This window comes from Bubalus kerabau, chromosome 6 (genome assembly GCF_029407905.1).
Source record: "Bubalus kerabau isolate K-KA32 ecotype Philippines breed swamp buffalo chromosome 6, PCC_UOA_SB_1v2, whole genome shotgun sequence".
NCBI lineage: Eukaryota > Metazoa > Chordata > Mammalia > Artiodactyla > Bovidae > Bubalus > Bubalus kerabau.
This window is the reverse complement of record NC_073629.1, coordinates 21585643-21598237: the sequence shown is the minus strand read 5'-3', so window position 1 is coordinate 21598237 and position 12595 is coordinate 21585643. Positions and strand designations below refer to the sequence as shown.

Here is a 12595-nt window from a genome sequence, read left to right as displayed (position 1 = left end):
TGCTCAAACTCTTTTCCATTGAATCAGTGATGCCATCCAACCATTGCATCCTCTGTCGCCCCCTTCTCTTCCTGCCCTCAATCTTTCCCAGCATCAGGGTCTTTTCCAATGAGTCGGCTCCTCACATCAGGTGGCCAAAGTATTGGAGCTTCACCTTTAGCATCAGTCCTTCCAGGGAATATTCAGGGTTGATTTCCTTTAGGATTGACTGGTTTGATCACTGCTTAATGAATTTCTGCTTTTCTGAATATGAAATATTTAGTACTTTTATAAGTCAACTTTTATACATACACACTTTGTATGTACAGGTGTATTTACACTTACACTTTTCTAACTTCTAGAATAATAATCTATATCCTCCTCCTGAGTATAACACAAATATTAGTTAGCTTGTTTTATTTCTCTTCATTCTCACCCCCCACCATGTCAATATCATCTGGAATTTGAAGTCCAGATTTTCTTTTTAATTTTTAGGATCCAGACCAAAAGAATCTATATTTGAAGTCACTAATGGTTTTGAACTCTTGTTTTTTTAAAATAGTAGACAAAATGTGGAGGAGAGACCATAAATGTAAAAAACTGTGTAATCAGAGTTACCTAAACAAAAATCTTAAAATCCAAACTTGAATCAGTACTCAAAATAGAGGGAGATTTCAATGCAAACATGGTGGTAAAGTAAGTTAACGCTTCTCGTGTGACCCAGGATATCACAAACAGCGTCACCTGTACCTCTAACCTCACAATTGATCCCACATGCAACTCTTTTCAACCCTACACTGTAGCCCTCCATGCTCTGTCCATGGGATTTTCCAGGCAAGAAGACTGGAGTGGGTTGCCCTTTCCTACTCCAGGGGATCTTCCCGATCCAGGGATTGAACCTGCATCTCCTGTGTCTCCAGCATTGCAGGCACTGTTAGGGCAGTAGTCTTTTTCAGGCTTCAGAAACAAAGAAAGCAGAGCATGCCTCTGACTTGTCCCTGACTTGCCTGCCTGCATGTACACTGGCTGTTACCAGGCAGCTGGGCAGCATCAGAGATAAGATAGGGAGTGAATCTTGGAATTCTCCTGAGCTCTGGAGATCCAATCTCCCAGGCCAGAGAGTATCAACACTCACAAGATAAAACATACAGCATTGTGCAAGATTAACGTGACACCAGAGCTGCAGTTTGCTCACAGACGGATGATGTTATCAGTTTGCAGCCTGGGATTATAAGCAGGAACCCCCAAACTGCAATTTAGAAGACTCACCCGTGGAGTGGACACTGCCTAGGACCTTGTCCCAATTGGGGGTTTCAGATTGCTGCTGTTACATGGGACTTCCCAGTGCCGTTTGAGTCTGGATGTTGGTAAAAACCCAATTTGGTTATGTATCTGCTGTTTTGTTTCTCTTTCCTTTTAATGATTGTTTATTGAAAGTAAGTTAGATAATTCTCTATTAAATATTGAAATTGCTTGTGTATGACAGTTAGTTTCTTTTGTTAACAAATCCTTCGAACCTGAGACCAAAGTTTACACTTTGGGCAAAACACAGATTCTTTTACCACTGTACCACTTTGTATCTATCTTTTATAGCACATTTCTTTTTAAAATTTTATTACAGGTAATTTGGTATATGTGTTATATTCCTTTGTTAGTTCAGCCTTTTCTGATTCATTTATTTCATCTCTCTCCTATCACCTGATTTCTAATTTCTCAATAAAGACATTCAATAATGAAATTAGATGGATGAATAAACAGCAAGTATTCTAAGCCTTAAAGAAATTTTTTAGAACTTAGACTTAGCAATACATTTTACTGCCACATGGACCCCTTCTGGTATCTCATATCTTCCTCTTAGAATCTTTTCTTATTCTTGCAGGAATACAATTCCAGAAATCCTTTCAGGGAGGGCCTGAAAAGTCAATCCACACTTAGATGATAGTTTCATTGGATATGGAAATTTAGTTTCAAAATTATTTTCCCTAGATTTTAAAAAACTACCAATTTATTGTCTTATAACCAAAGTTGTCCAAATGAGAAGTCTGACATAACTTGATTTCTATTTCTTTGCAAAGAATTTTCTGTTTCTGGAATTTTCTCCTTAACTCTTGTGTTTTGACATTTTATCACCATGTCTATGGATAAAGATACTTTTAATTCATCTCTGTATACTCTGCATTTAATGGAAAACTTGCAGTCTGAAGATACAAATTCTGTGAAAGTCTCCTTTTCTTTACTCAGGACCACCATGTATGACACTTGGGTTGCACATTGCACTCTACTAACACTGTACAATGGCATACTCAGAAGATTTTAAGGCTACATTATCCTACACTGTCACTTTGACATCTCTGTGCTGCTGTGGGGCCCTGTTACATGGTTATCTGACAACTCAATCTAAAAGACTCAGTCATGCTTGTAATCCATGTACATACTACTATTTTCTCCTGTCAGAAAAAATAGCCACAGCTGTTTTGCTTTGTTTTGTTTTACTCTTATAATAGTTGGGACTTTACTGTTTCCCATTATAAATGATTTACATGCACTAATCCAGAAAGATTTATCTATTATGCCCCTTCCAGCCTAAACAGATTCCACAATCATAAATACCATGAAGTTCCTTTAGCCAAATGAAAAGATTTCTTACTTTTTTTCTCTAGTCTAAGAATTGAAATTCAAATTCTGCCTTGGTTAACTTTCCTGCTAATTCTAAAATTGTGTTCTCTAGGCATACTTGTTGTTTCTGAAGAAAATTCATTTAAGAATAATTTCTGTCGCCCAGTTCCTTGATATTAATGTGAAAAAATCATGAAAATAAAAATTCAAACATTTACAAAGACATCACAGGAAAGGCACCTACAAAACAGCTTGCATAGGCAAAATCATTCTTACTCGATTTTCATGTTGTAGCAGGGAGAAAAGTGAAAAGCCTATTAAACAAGGATATGCTCCCTTGCTGGAAGTAGTCTTATGGTTGATATATATACAAGTTAATCAGTGTGACTTTCTTCTGCTCATTATTCTCCATGTTATAATAGGGAGCGTAAGTGGACATACTAAACTAGATGAAATCTAAATCTCCAGAAAGAAATTTGAGTGGTTTAAGGCCCAACCCTAGAGTTGGAAATTTTGTTAAGAACACTGAACAACCTTTGCCAAGGGTTGTGGTATGTCTGAACTCTGTTTCACATTCCCTCTTGGACTAAAGAGTTTTCCTTCCATGCATTTGAAAATGATAATCCCACTAACTGGAAACTAAGTCCTACACAAATCTCCAACATCACTGCGAACAACTAAAAATAAAGCTGATAGCTTTAGGTATTTTGTCTTCCCCTGAATGTTAAAAACACTAATTAAAAAAAGAATGATAAGGATTTTCCCCTACCTTCTGGCAATTTAAAATTATTGCCTTTGACCCTGTAAAACAACAGAGAGAAATTGTTCTTTATTTCATTTCACAAATCTGCATCCTCCATTTTTTTTGCCACAGGAATTCCTTCTTCTGGGTACCTTGTGCTACCTCAGTCCCAAGACCAGTTATCATCTTGGTCTGGGTCCTCTGAGGGAAAGTGGTAAAGAACTGCTGCTGCTAAGTCACTTCAGTCGTGTCCGACTCTGTGCGACCCCAGAGATGGCAGCCCACCAGGCTCCCCCGTCCCTGGGATTCTCCAGGCAAGAACATTGGAGTGGGTTGCCATTTCCTTCTCCAATGCATGAAAGTGAAAAGTGAAAGGGAAGTTGCTCAGTTATGTCTGACTCTTAGCGACCCCATGGACTGCAGCCCACCAGGCTCCTCTGTCCATGGGATTTTCCAGGCAAGAGTACTGGAGCGGGGTGCCATTGCCTTTTCCGGTCAAGAACTGCTCAAGCTCAATTAGTTCTCCTATTTTGCTCTCTGTTTCTGGCTTTGACCATTCAAAGCAAAGTTCCTTGGATTGGTTGATAATGATACTCTCTAGATTCTTATGCTGCCGTTTAGTAAAACCACCTGAAATAGTTATTGTACAATGAGCTCTCAGTCAAAGAAAAGAAATATTGAGGTTTGGGGACTATCATCTTCTTGTTTGCCACTCCTTGGACTGCAAGCGCCCACTCTATTCCAGATACAGCTTGAGCAGATAGGGATAACAGTGGCAGTGGCCACAGGACTGGAACCGGCCACAGGACCGGAAAGGTCCATTTTCATTCCAATCCCAAAGAAAGGCAATGATAAAGGATGCTCAAACTACCCCAGCAACCTGGGGTAATTTGACACTAATTACTAACTAGCAAAGTAATGCTGAAAATTCTCCAAGCCAGGCTCCAACAGACCCAAGAACTTCCAGATGTTCAAGCTGGATTTAGAAAAGGCAGAGAAACCAGCGATTAAATTGCCAACATCCATTGGATCATTGAAAAAGCAAGAGAGTTCCAGAAAAATGTCTACTTCTGCTTTATTGACTATGCCAAAGCCTTTGACTGTGTGGATCACAACAAACTGTGGAAAATTCTTAAAGAGATGGGAATACCAGATTACCTGACCTGCCTCCTGAGAAGTCTGTATGCAGGACAAGAAGCAGCAGTTAGAAAAGGACATGGAACAACACACTGGTTCCAAATTGGGAGAGGAATAGGTCAAGGCTGTATACTGTCACCCTGCTTATTTAACTTCTATGCAAAGTACATCATGTGAAATGCCAGGCTGGATGAAGCACAAGCTGGATGCAAGATTGCCGGGAGAAATATCAATAACCTCAGATATGCAGAGGATACCACCCTTATGGCAGAAAGAGAAGAGGAACTGAAGAACATCTTGATGAAAGTGAAAAAGGAGAGTTGAAAAAGTTGGCTTAAAACTTAACATTCAGAAAACTAAGATCATGGATCCAGTCCCATCACTTCATGGCAAATAGATGGAAAACAATGGAAACAGTGGGAGACTTTATTTTTCTGGGCTCCAAAATCACTGCAGATGGTGACTGCAGCCATGAAATTAAAAGACGCTTGCTCCTTAAAAGAAAAGCCATGACCAACCTAGACAGCATATTAAAAAACAGAGACATTACTTTGTCTACAAATGTCTGTCTAGTCAAAGCTATGGTTTTTCCAGTAGTCACGTATGGATGTGAGAGTTTGACTGTAAAGAAAGCTGAGCACCGAAGAACTGATGCTTTTGAACTGTGGTGTTGGAGAAGACTCTTGAGAGTCCCTTGGACTGCAAGGAGATCCAACCAGTTCATCCTAAAGGAAATCAGTCCTGAATATTCATTGGAAGAACTGATGCTGAAGCTGAAACTCCAATACTTTGGCCACCTGATGTGAAGAACTGACTCATTGGAAAAGACCCTGATGCTGGGAAAGATTGAAGGCAGGAGGAGAAGGGGAGAACAGAGGATGAGATGGTTGCATGGCATCACCAACTCAATGGACCTGAGTTTGAGCAAGCTTCAGCAGTTGGTGATGGACAGGGAAGCCTGGTATGCTGCAGTCCATGGGGTCGCAAAGAGTTGGACACAACTGCACGACTGAACTCAACTGATAGGGATAGAGCAGTGACTAAAAGAAAATACCTACATTCATAGGACTTACTCTGAGAAGGTAGCAGGAGAGTCAGACAATGTATTGGTCACAAAGCAGCCTAAATTATTGTACCAAATATTTTAAAAAACGATGGCTTATTTAAACAAGATACAGATTTATTCATCTCTCATGTGATAGTCCAGGGCTGGTAGCAAAGGTTTGCCATTCTCATCACATGGCTTCCATTTCTGGGCCCAGAGTGGTTGACGTAGTTCCTGCCATCATAACTGCAACCCAGCCAGAGGAGAGGGTAAAAGGGCAGCATATATTTATTCATTTTTAGGGCACAAACTAGAAATAATATGTATCACTTTTATTCATATCTCATTGGCTCAGAACTTTGTCTTATGGACAAACCCAGATGTGAAAAAGCTGGTAAAGTAGCCTTTAATTAAAAGCTATGCACCCATAAAGCAGGGAGTGAAAGTAAGCAGGGAAGAATAGCTTTTATGGGTAATGGTCTCTGATTCAATAATAAATGAGTAAATATATTAATATTCAGATGGTACATGGAAGGAAATTTAGCACGTTTTTTCATCTCTGGAATGCAACTTCCACCTCCTTCCTTGTTTGAAACACTGGAAAAGCAGTACATCAAGCCAAGCTAAAAAAGCTTTATTCTAACCTCATCATTTTGGTCATAAAGACACATTCATCAGCTGAAGGGAAGGTATCAAGTGCAGTACTTTATCTCCTTTTTTAGGATTTTTAAATCTCTAACAGTCATTTTAACTGGGTCAGTAATTATCAAGAGCAATTAAAAAGCACCCAGGTTAAAGGAGCAAGGAAAAAAAGGAAAAAGAGAAAAAAAAATCTCATGGGAGCACCTGAATCTACCATCCTTGCATGATTTTCTAGTGTTCTACAGTCTGGGCAATTAGTCAACAAACTTTGAGGAGCTATTTTCTATCAGGCACTGGGATAGCACTTGTGGAAGAAGACAAGCAGTATTTAAAAATGATAGATCCTACCCTCTAGCAGAAAACAAACACATGAAAATGTAAAAGCAATGAAAAAAAAATTTAAGGACAATACTACACAGTTCACAAAGCTACACAGTTAATTGTAAATCTACTGTGCAAGGAATAAAGCCTTAAGAGTCAAAAGGAAGAAAACCTCCCCGTGAAATAAAATAGGATGGGGAGGTTGCACAGAGTGAGATCTAAATAAGAGCTTAAAGAACTGGTATAATGATAGGTTTGCATAGTCTAGAGAATGACAGAGTACTTACTACAACTTAGAAGAGTGATACCACAAAAGCAAAAATAAAGAGAAATTTAAGATGCATTCAGTGAAGAAGAACTAAAGAGCCTCTTGAAAGTGAAAGAGGAGAGTGAAAAAGTTGGCTTAAAGCTCAACATTCAGAAAACCAAGATCATGGCATCTGGTCCCATCACTTCATGGCAAATAGATGGGGAAACAGTGGCTGACTTTATTTTTCTGGGCTCCAAAATCACTGTAGATGATGATTACAGACATGAAAGTAAAAGACACTTACTCCTTGGAAGGAAAGTTATGACCAACCTACACAGCATATTAAAAGCAAAGACATTTCTTTGTCAACAAAGGTCCATCTAGTCAAGGCTATGGTTTTTCCAGTGGTCATGTATGGATGTGAGAGTTGGATTATAAAGAAAGCTGAGTGCCAAAGAATTGATGCTTTTGAACTGTGGTGTTGGAGAAGACTCTTGAGAGTCCCTTGCACTGCAAGGAGATCCAACCAGTCCATTCTGAAGGAGATCAGCCCTGGGATTTCTTTGGAAGGAATGATGCTAAAGTTGAAACTCCAGTACTTTGGCCACCTCATTCGAAGAGTTGACTCATTGGAAAAGACTCTGATGCTGGGAGGGATTGGGGGCAGGAGAAAAAGGCAACGACAGAGGATGAGATGGCTGGATGGCATCACGGACTCGATGGACGTGAGTTTGAGTGAACTCCGGGAGTTGGTGATGGACAGGGAGGCCTGGCGTGCTGCAATTTGTGGGGTCGAAAAGAGTCAGACACGACTGAGCAACTGAACTGAACTGAAAGGATAGTGAGTAGAACATTTTACCTAAGCTAGAGGACTGGGGAAAACAAGTAATTGAAGAAGGTACCTTTTGGCAAGATGATAGACGGCCTTTAGTTTCAGGATAAGGAACTGAGGTTTAATCTTTTAGTCATTGGATAAATAATGATGGCTTTTGATTAGGTGAGCCAACTGCCAACGCTTTAACAACTTCAAAAGACCATAAGAAACATGGTCCCTAGTCCTCAGGGAGAAGAGAGCCCCTGAACTTTTAAGATTCTAGTTGAGGAAAAGAGATATACTATCTGATGGCTTGTCTGGATAGAAGACACACCACCCTGGCCTTTAAACACATACTGATTTTTCCTACCATAAAATGTATCTTATAATGATTTTTTTTCTTTCAACTGAAAATTTTAGATTCTCAGTTGAGTCATCTTTCTCTGGCCTCTTTGATAGTCTTTGGGGAAAGATGACTCACTGAGAATCTATTTCCACATGAAAGAGAGAAATCACATACAGCCCACTTTATTCAACTTTTAATTAGATGTAAATTTGAACTCCTACATTATAAATTAATAAAATTCATTTTAAGCAGTCATGTAAATTCTCCCAAGTTTGATTAATATCAAAACTTGACTGTCAAGTGAATTGGAAACTAAGATTTTGTCCTTTTGCCTCAAGGGTATATTTTATTTGGTAAAACAAATAATCAGGATTAGTCTTGAGTTTCACAAATTCTGAGAGCCTTAGAAATTCATCCCACGTTAACTGTGCCCTTTTATACATCATGCCCCCCAAAATCTATTAAAAAAAAAGACACCTGAGAATACTAAAATCCACCTCCACAGTCCCCACCCCCAACCTGACTATCAGGGAACTTCAGGACAGGCACCTGGATGTATGTTTAGCAGGCTGGTAAGTGGTTGTTGTAACCGGGGAAGTTTGTTACAAAATTAAGACAAGGTCCTTGCTCTGGAGGAGATTATTTTCCTGTGGAGGAGTGTAGACAATCACAGTATACTCCTCAGTTTTCACCAAAAGCAGAGGACAGGGGAAAATGTTTGACCTAAATGAGAACTAAATCCTAAAAGGGGGGCGGGGGGGGGAACCCCTGAAGGAAAGGAAGTCTTTGGGCACTGGGTCTCTCAACCTTATCACAAGGATCAACGTTATGCACCAAAGAGATAACTCTTAGTTGTGGGGGCTGTAAGCTGTCCTATACATTGTAGGATGTACCCACTAAATGCCAGTAGCACCCCCCTCCCGAGTGATGACAATCAAAAATGTCTCCAGATATTGCCAAATGCCCCATGGTTGGGAGCCTGGGGGAGGGAGGGAGTGCGAAAATTTATCTAGTTGAAGGTCACTGGGCTAAAAAGAAGTTAGGGGAGGATTGCTAGGTTGGGATTTGCTGACAAGACAACATGCTAAAGCACCTGGCTATGTTGGCAAAAGCTTGTGACTACATACCCAGAGGTGTACGTTTAAAAAAAAAGACTAAAATATTAGTAAACAGCGGGGACTGGGGAACTCAAGGCTATCTGTACGTTGAGAGTAAATCCCAGCTCGTTTACTAGATAAAAGAACAAATAAATGTATTAGGTTAGCTCCCCCTCCCCCCTGTACCTAACTCCACTGAGAACTCAGACTAGGCAGGTAGGGACTATCTTGACCACTTATTACCAGCAAAACGACATTTACCATTAGGTGGCACTACTGGATCATGGGACGTTTCGAATTTTAACTGCTAGGGCAACTTATAACCGTTCTCCCGATATACCCCCACATGTATATGCGATCCTAATTACGGACCCACCCAACGCAACTAAGTGTTTACAGCCGCTTTCTCTGGTAACGTAAGTGGCTCTGAAAAGAGCCTTTATGTATAACGTAGATGTTCGATTTCGTCCCTTGCGCGCCCTTACTTTGAACTGGTGTACTTGGTGACCGCCTTGGTGCCCTCGGACACGGCGTGTTTAGCCAGCTCGCCGGGAAGCAGCAGGCGTACCGCCGTTTGGATCTCTCGGGAAGTAATGGTCGAGCGCTTGTTGTAATGCGCCAGGCGCGACGCTTCGCCGGCAATGCGCTCGAAGATGTCGTTGACGAAAGAATTCATGATGCCCATAGCCTTGGACGAGATACCGGTGTCCGGGTGTACCTGTTTCAGCACCTTATACACGTAAACAGAATAGCTCTCCTTGCGGCTGCGCTTGCGCTTCTTGCCATCCTTCTTCTGCACTTTCGTGACAGCCTTTTTAGAACCTTTTTTTGGAGCAGGAGCAGATTTTGCTGGATCCGGCATTTTTGCAGAAAGACACACCTCTACTAAACGACCCGACTATCTCAAACCCACCCGCTTACACGCTATTTATAGAGCCTGTATGCAAATGAAGGCTAACAGAGTACTGCATTTTTATTGGTTAATATACAACAGTGTCGTCATAGAGAGGCAGAGTCCATGTAAATGAGGTCCTGCTCGCGCTTTCTTAGTGGTTCTTACAACAAATGTCTTGTTAACCAATCAAAATGTTCTGTTTCACACTAAATTAAGTAAATGTAGTTTCACCTGTTTGGGGTCTTTCGCTAAATGATTTTCACTTTTTCTCGTTGATTGACTTGTATATAGTAGAGATCTGAAGCGCGTGCTAAAGACAAGCTAACTTTCTCATATTTTTGCATCGTTTTACTCCTCTGTACTATTTTGTGGAAGTTTGGTTCTGGTTTTCGCAACAATACCTTAGCCGCCTACCCCCTCCCCCGCCTTTTTTTTTTTTTTTACGGTTTGCGCCTTCTGTCTCATGCAGTTAGGAAGATGGGATCCTACATATCTCAGGACTCTTGTCCCCATTCTTAACAGTTGAAGTACCGAGGAACTATTTGGGGATCGAGGATTTTATCTAACATCTGGCCTAATTCCAGTAACTGTAGAATCAAGCTGAAGCCGATTACCATTCCTACAGTTATCACATAATGACGACCTTCTTCAGTATTCAGATTTGTGCTAACGTTTTGTACTAGCGGCTTGGAAAGCGCTAGAAACGACTGGCAGAGAATTTAGCTTCTTGCAAAGTTTTCTCAGAAATGGCTAGGTTCTCAAAAAAAAAAAAAAGAAAGAAAGAAAGAAAGAAATGGCTAGGTTGGAGCTCTGTATTAAGAAATCAAACCAGCTTGTAAGCTCAGTTAACAAAAACAACCCAGACCTTGCTTCTGGGGCTCCCTCTAGCGTCTGTCAGCTTTAATTCCATAACCTCACCGCTCAAAGCGTGTTAAACTCCCCTACCCGCTTTACCCTTAACACTCGTGCATTAAGAGTTCACCGACTAAAGTGAAAGCTGGTACAGCTGCTTTTTAAGAAAACGTGGGTGGCTCTAAAAAGAGCCTTTAGATCGTCTACTTTAAAATGTACGCCTTAAGCCCGCTCCCCGCGGATGCGGCGAGCCAGCTGGATGTCTTTGGGCATGATGGTCACGCGCTTGGCGTGGATGGCGCACAGGTTCGTGTCTTCAAACAGCCCCACCAGGTAGGCCTCGCTCGCCTCCTGCAGCGCCATCACGGCCGAGCTCTGGAAGCGCAGATCGGTCTTAAAGTCCTGCGCGATCTCGCGCACCAGCCGCTGGAACGGCAGCTTGCGGATTAGTAGCTCGGTCGACTTCTGGTAGCGCCGAATCTCCCGCAGGGCCACGGTGCCCGGCCTATAACGATGCGGCTTCTTGACGCCGCCCGTGGCCGGCGCGCTCTTGCGAGCCGCCTTGGTGGCCAGCTGCTTCCGCGGGGCCTTGCCACCGGTCGACTTGCGGGCGGTTTGCTTCGTACGCGCCATAGTATCTCACAGGTTTTATTCTCCGACCCCCTAGGCAGTCTCATTTATAGACTTAGCCTAGTCTTGATTGGGCCAGAAAAGCTAGCAATTTCCGAAATTGTAATCTCATTGGCTAGAATTCAATCCCATTTGGGCAGAAGATTGTAATGCTAGTCTCTTTACTTACAACCTCCCTTTTCCAGTCCTTTTCTATAATCTTATTACAGATTTTTTTTAAAAGACCTTTTCTTTATATTGCTGTTAACTTTCGTAAGAACAATTTATGAAGTGTTTTTGCACTCTTGGGATTTATATTTTAGCAGGTTCTTTCAAAATACAAGCACGCCCTAGGTTTCAGCATGCATTTCCACTTACTAGTTATTGTAACTCCTCTCCCATAACTAACAAATTTATTTAGCTCCTGACACTGAGCTAAGCGAGAGTTACATTACTACTGAGGCTCAACAAAACAATATGTAGTTGAAGGAACCAGAAATTAAACTTAACCTTTACCTGGTTCGGAACTACACCAAAATTGTGTGCTGATGGTTATCAACTCAGAGCCATCTGCCTCCCGCCACCCACTGAGTGCGGGTTTACTCCTCAATCCATCAATGCGTAATTACGTCCTATGGACAAAACGCTTTAAGTAAGGGAAGATAAGACCTGAAATATTAATTTCTCCCTTACAATAGTGAATAGTTTTAAATAGTCAAGTTGCTTATCAGTCATTTAACGTTAAGGGGTCAAAGCACATAATTCGTTGATTACTGAGTTGCTAGCATATTTTCAATAGTGTTTCCTAATGCATACAGTTTCAAATCTTTTCTGTTCTCTATACAGAAATTGAAGATCTTTTGCCTTTTATTTCCTGTGCTTTGAAGAATTTCTCAGAAAATTGCATGTAATAAAACAAAAGTTATGTAAGGTTACCAATGCTTAAAGTTGTAATAAACACTTTTAATGATATGCTTATTTGATTGGAACAACATCGCATATAAAAACTCAAACCTGAGAATAAAATCAGGCCCAAGAGGCTCAAAACTTAGCTCCAAGGTATGATGATCACTTTCCTGAAGTTAAAAGTGATTTTGAGAGTTTTTCCTGAACATTAAACACAAGGTAGAGACACTTTGTGATGTATGGTTGCCTTAGAAGTCACCTTTAATAACAGAATTCTGATTGATATTAGACATCTCCTTAGGCAGCAGCAATCTCCTGCTATAGAGAGAAGATCTAAAATGTCA

At 40.9% G+C, this 12595-nt stretch overlaps 2 protein-coding genes across 2 annotated transcripts; both read right to left on the bottom strand.

Annotated features, from left to right (window-relative positions):
* Positions 1 to 9409: 9409 nt before the first annotated feature.
* LOC129654811 (histone H2B type 2-F) lies at positions 9410 to 9927 on the bottom strand. Its single transcript, XM_055584503.1, has one exon. The coding sequence runs from the start codon at positions 9849 to 9851 to the stop codon at positions 9471 to 9473; it is 381 nt and encodes a 126-aa protein (XP_055440478.1). The 5' UTR covers positions 9852 to 9927; the 3' UTR covers positions 9410 to 9470.
* Positions 9928 to 10911: 984 nt separating this feature from the next.
* LOC129654810 (histone H3) lies at positions 10912 to 11375 on the bottom strand. Its single transcript, XM_055584501.1, has one exon. The coding sequence runs from the start codon at positions 11367 to 11369 to the stop codon at positions 10959 to 10961; it is 411 nt and encodes a 136-aa protein (XP_055440476.1). The 5' UTR covers positions 11370 to 11375; the 3' UTR covers positions 10912 to 10958.
* Positions 11376 to 12595: the final 1220 nt, after the last annotated feature.

Coding starts and splice junctions, on each gene's coding strand:
- LOC129654811 (XM_055584503.1), bottom strand. CDS start 9,851: ATGCCGGATCCAGCAAAATCTGCTCCTGCTCCAAAAAAAGGTTCTAAA.
- LOC129654810 (XM_055584501.1), bottom strand. CDS start 11,369: ATGGCGCGTACGAAGCAAACCGCCCGCAAGTCGACCGGTGGCAAGGCC.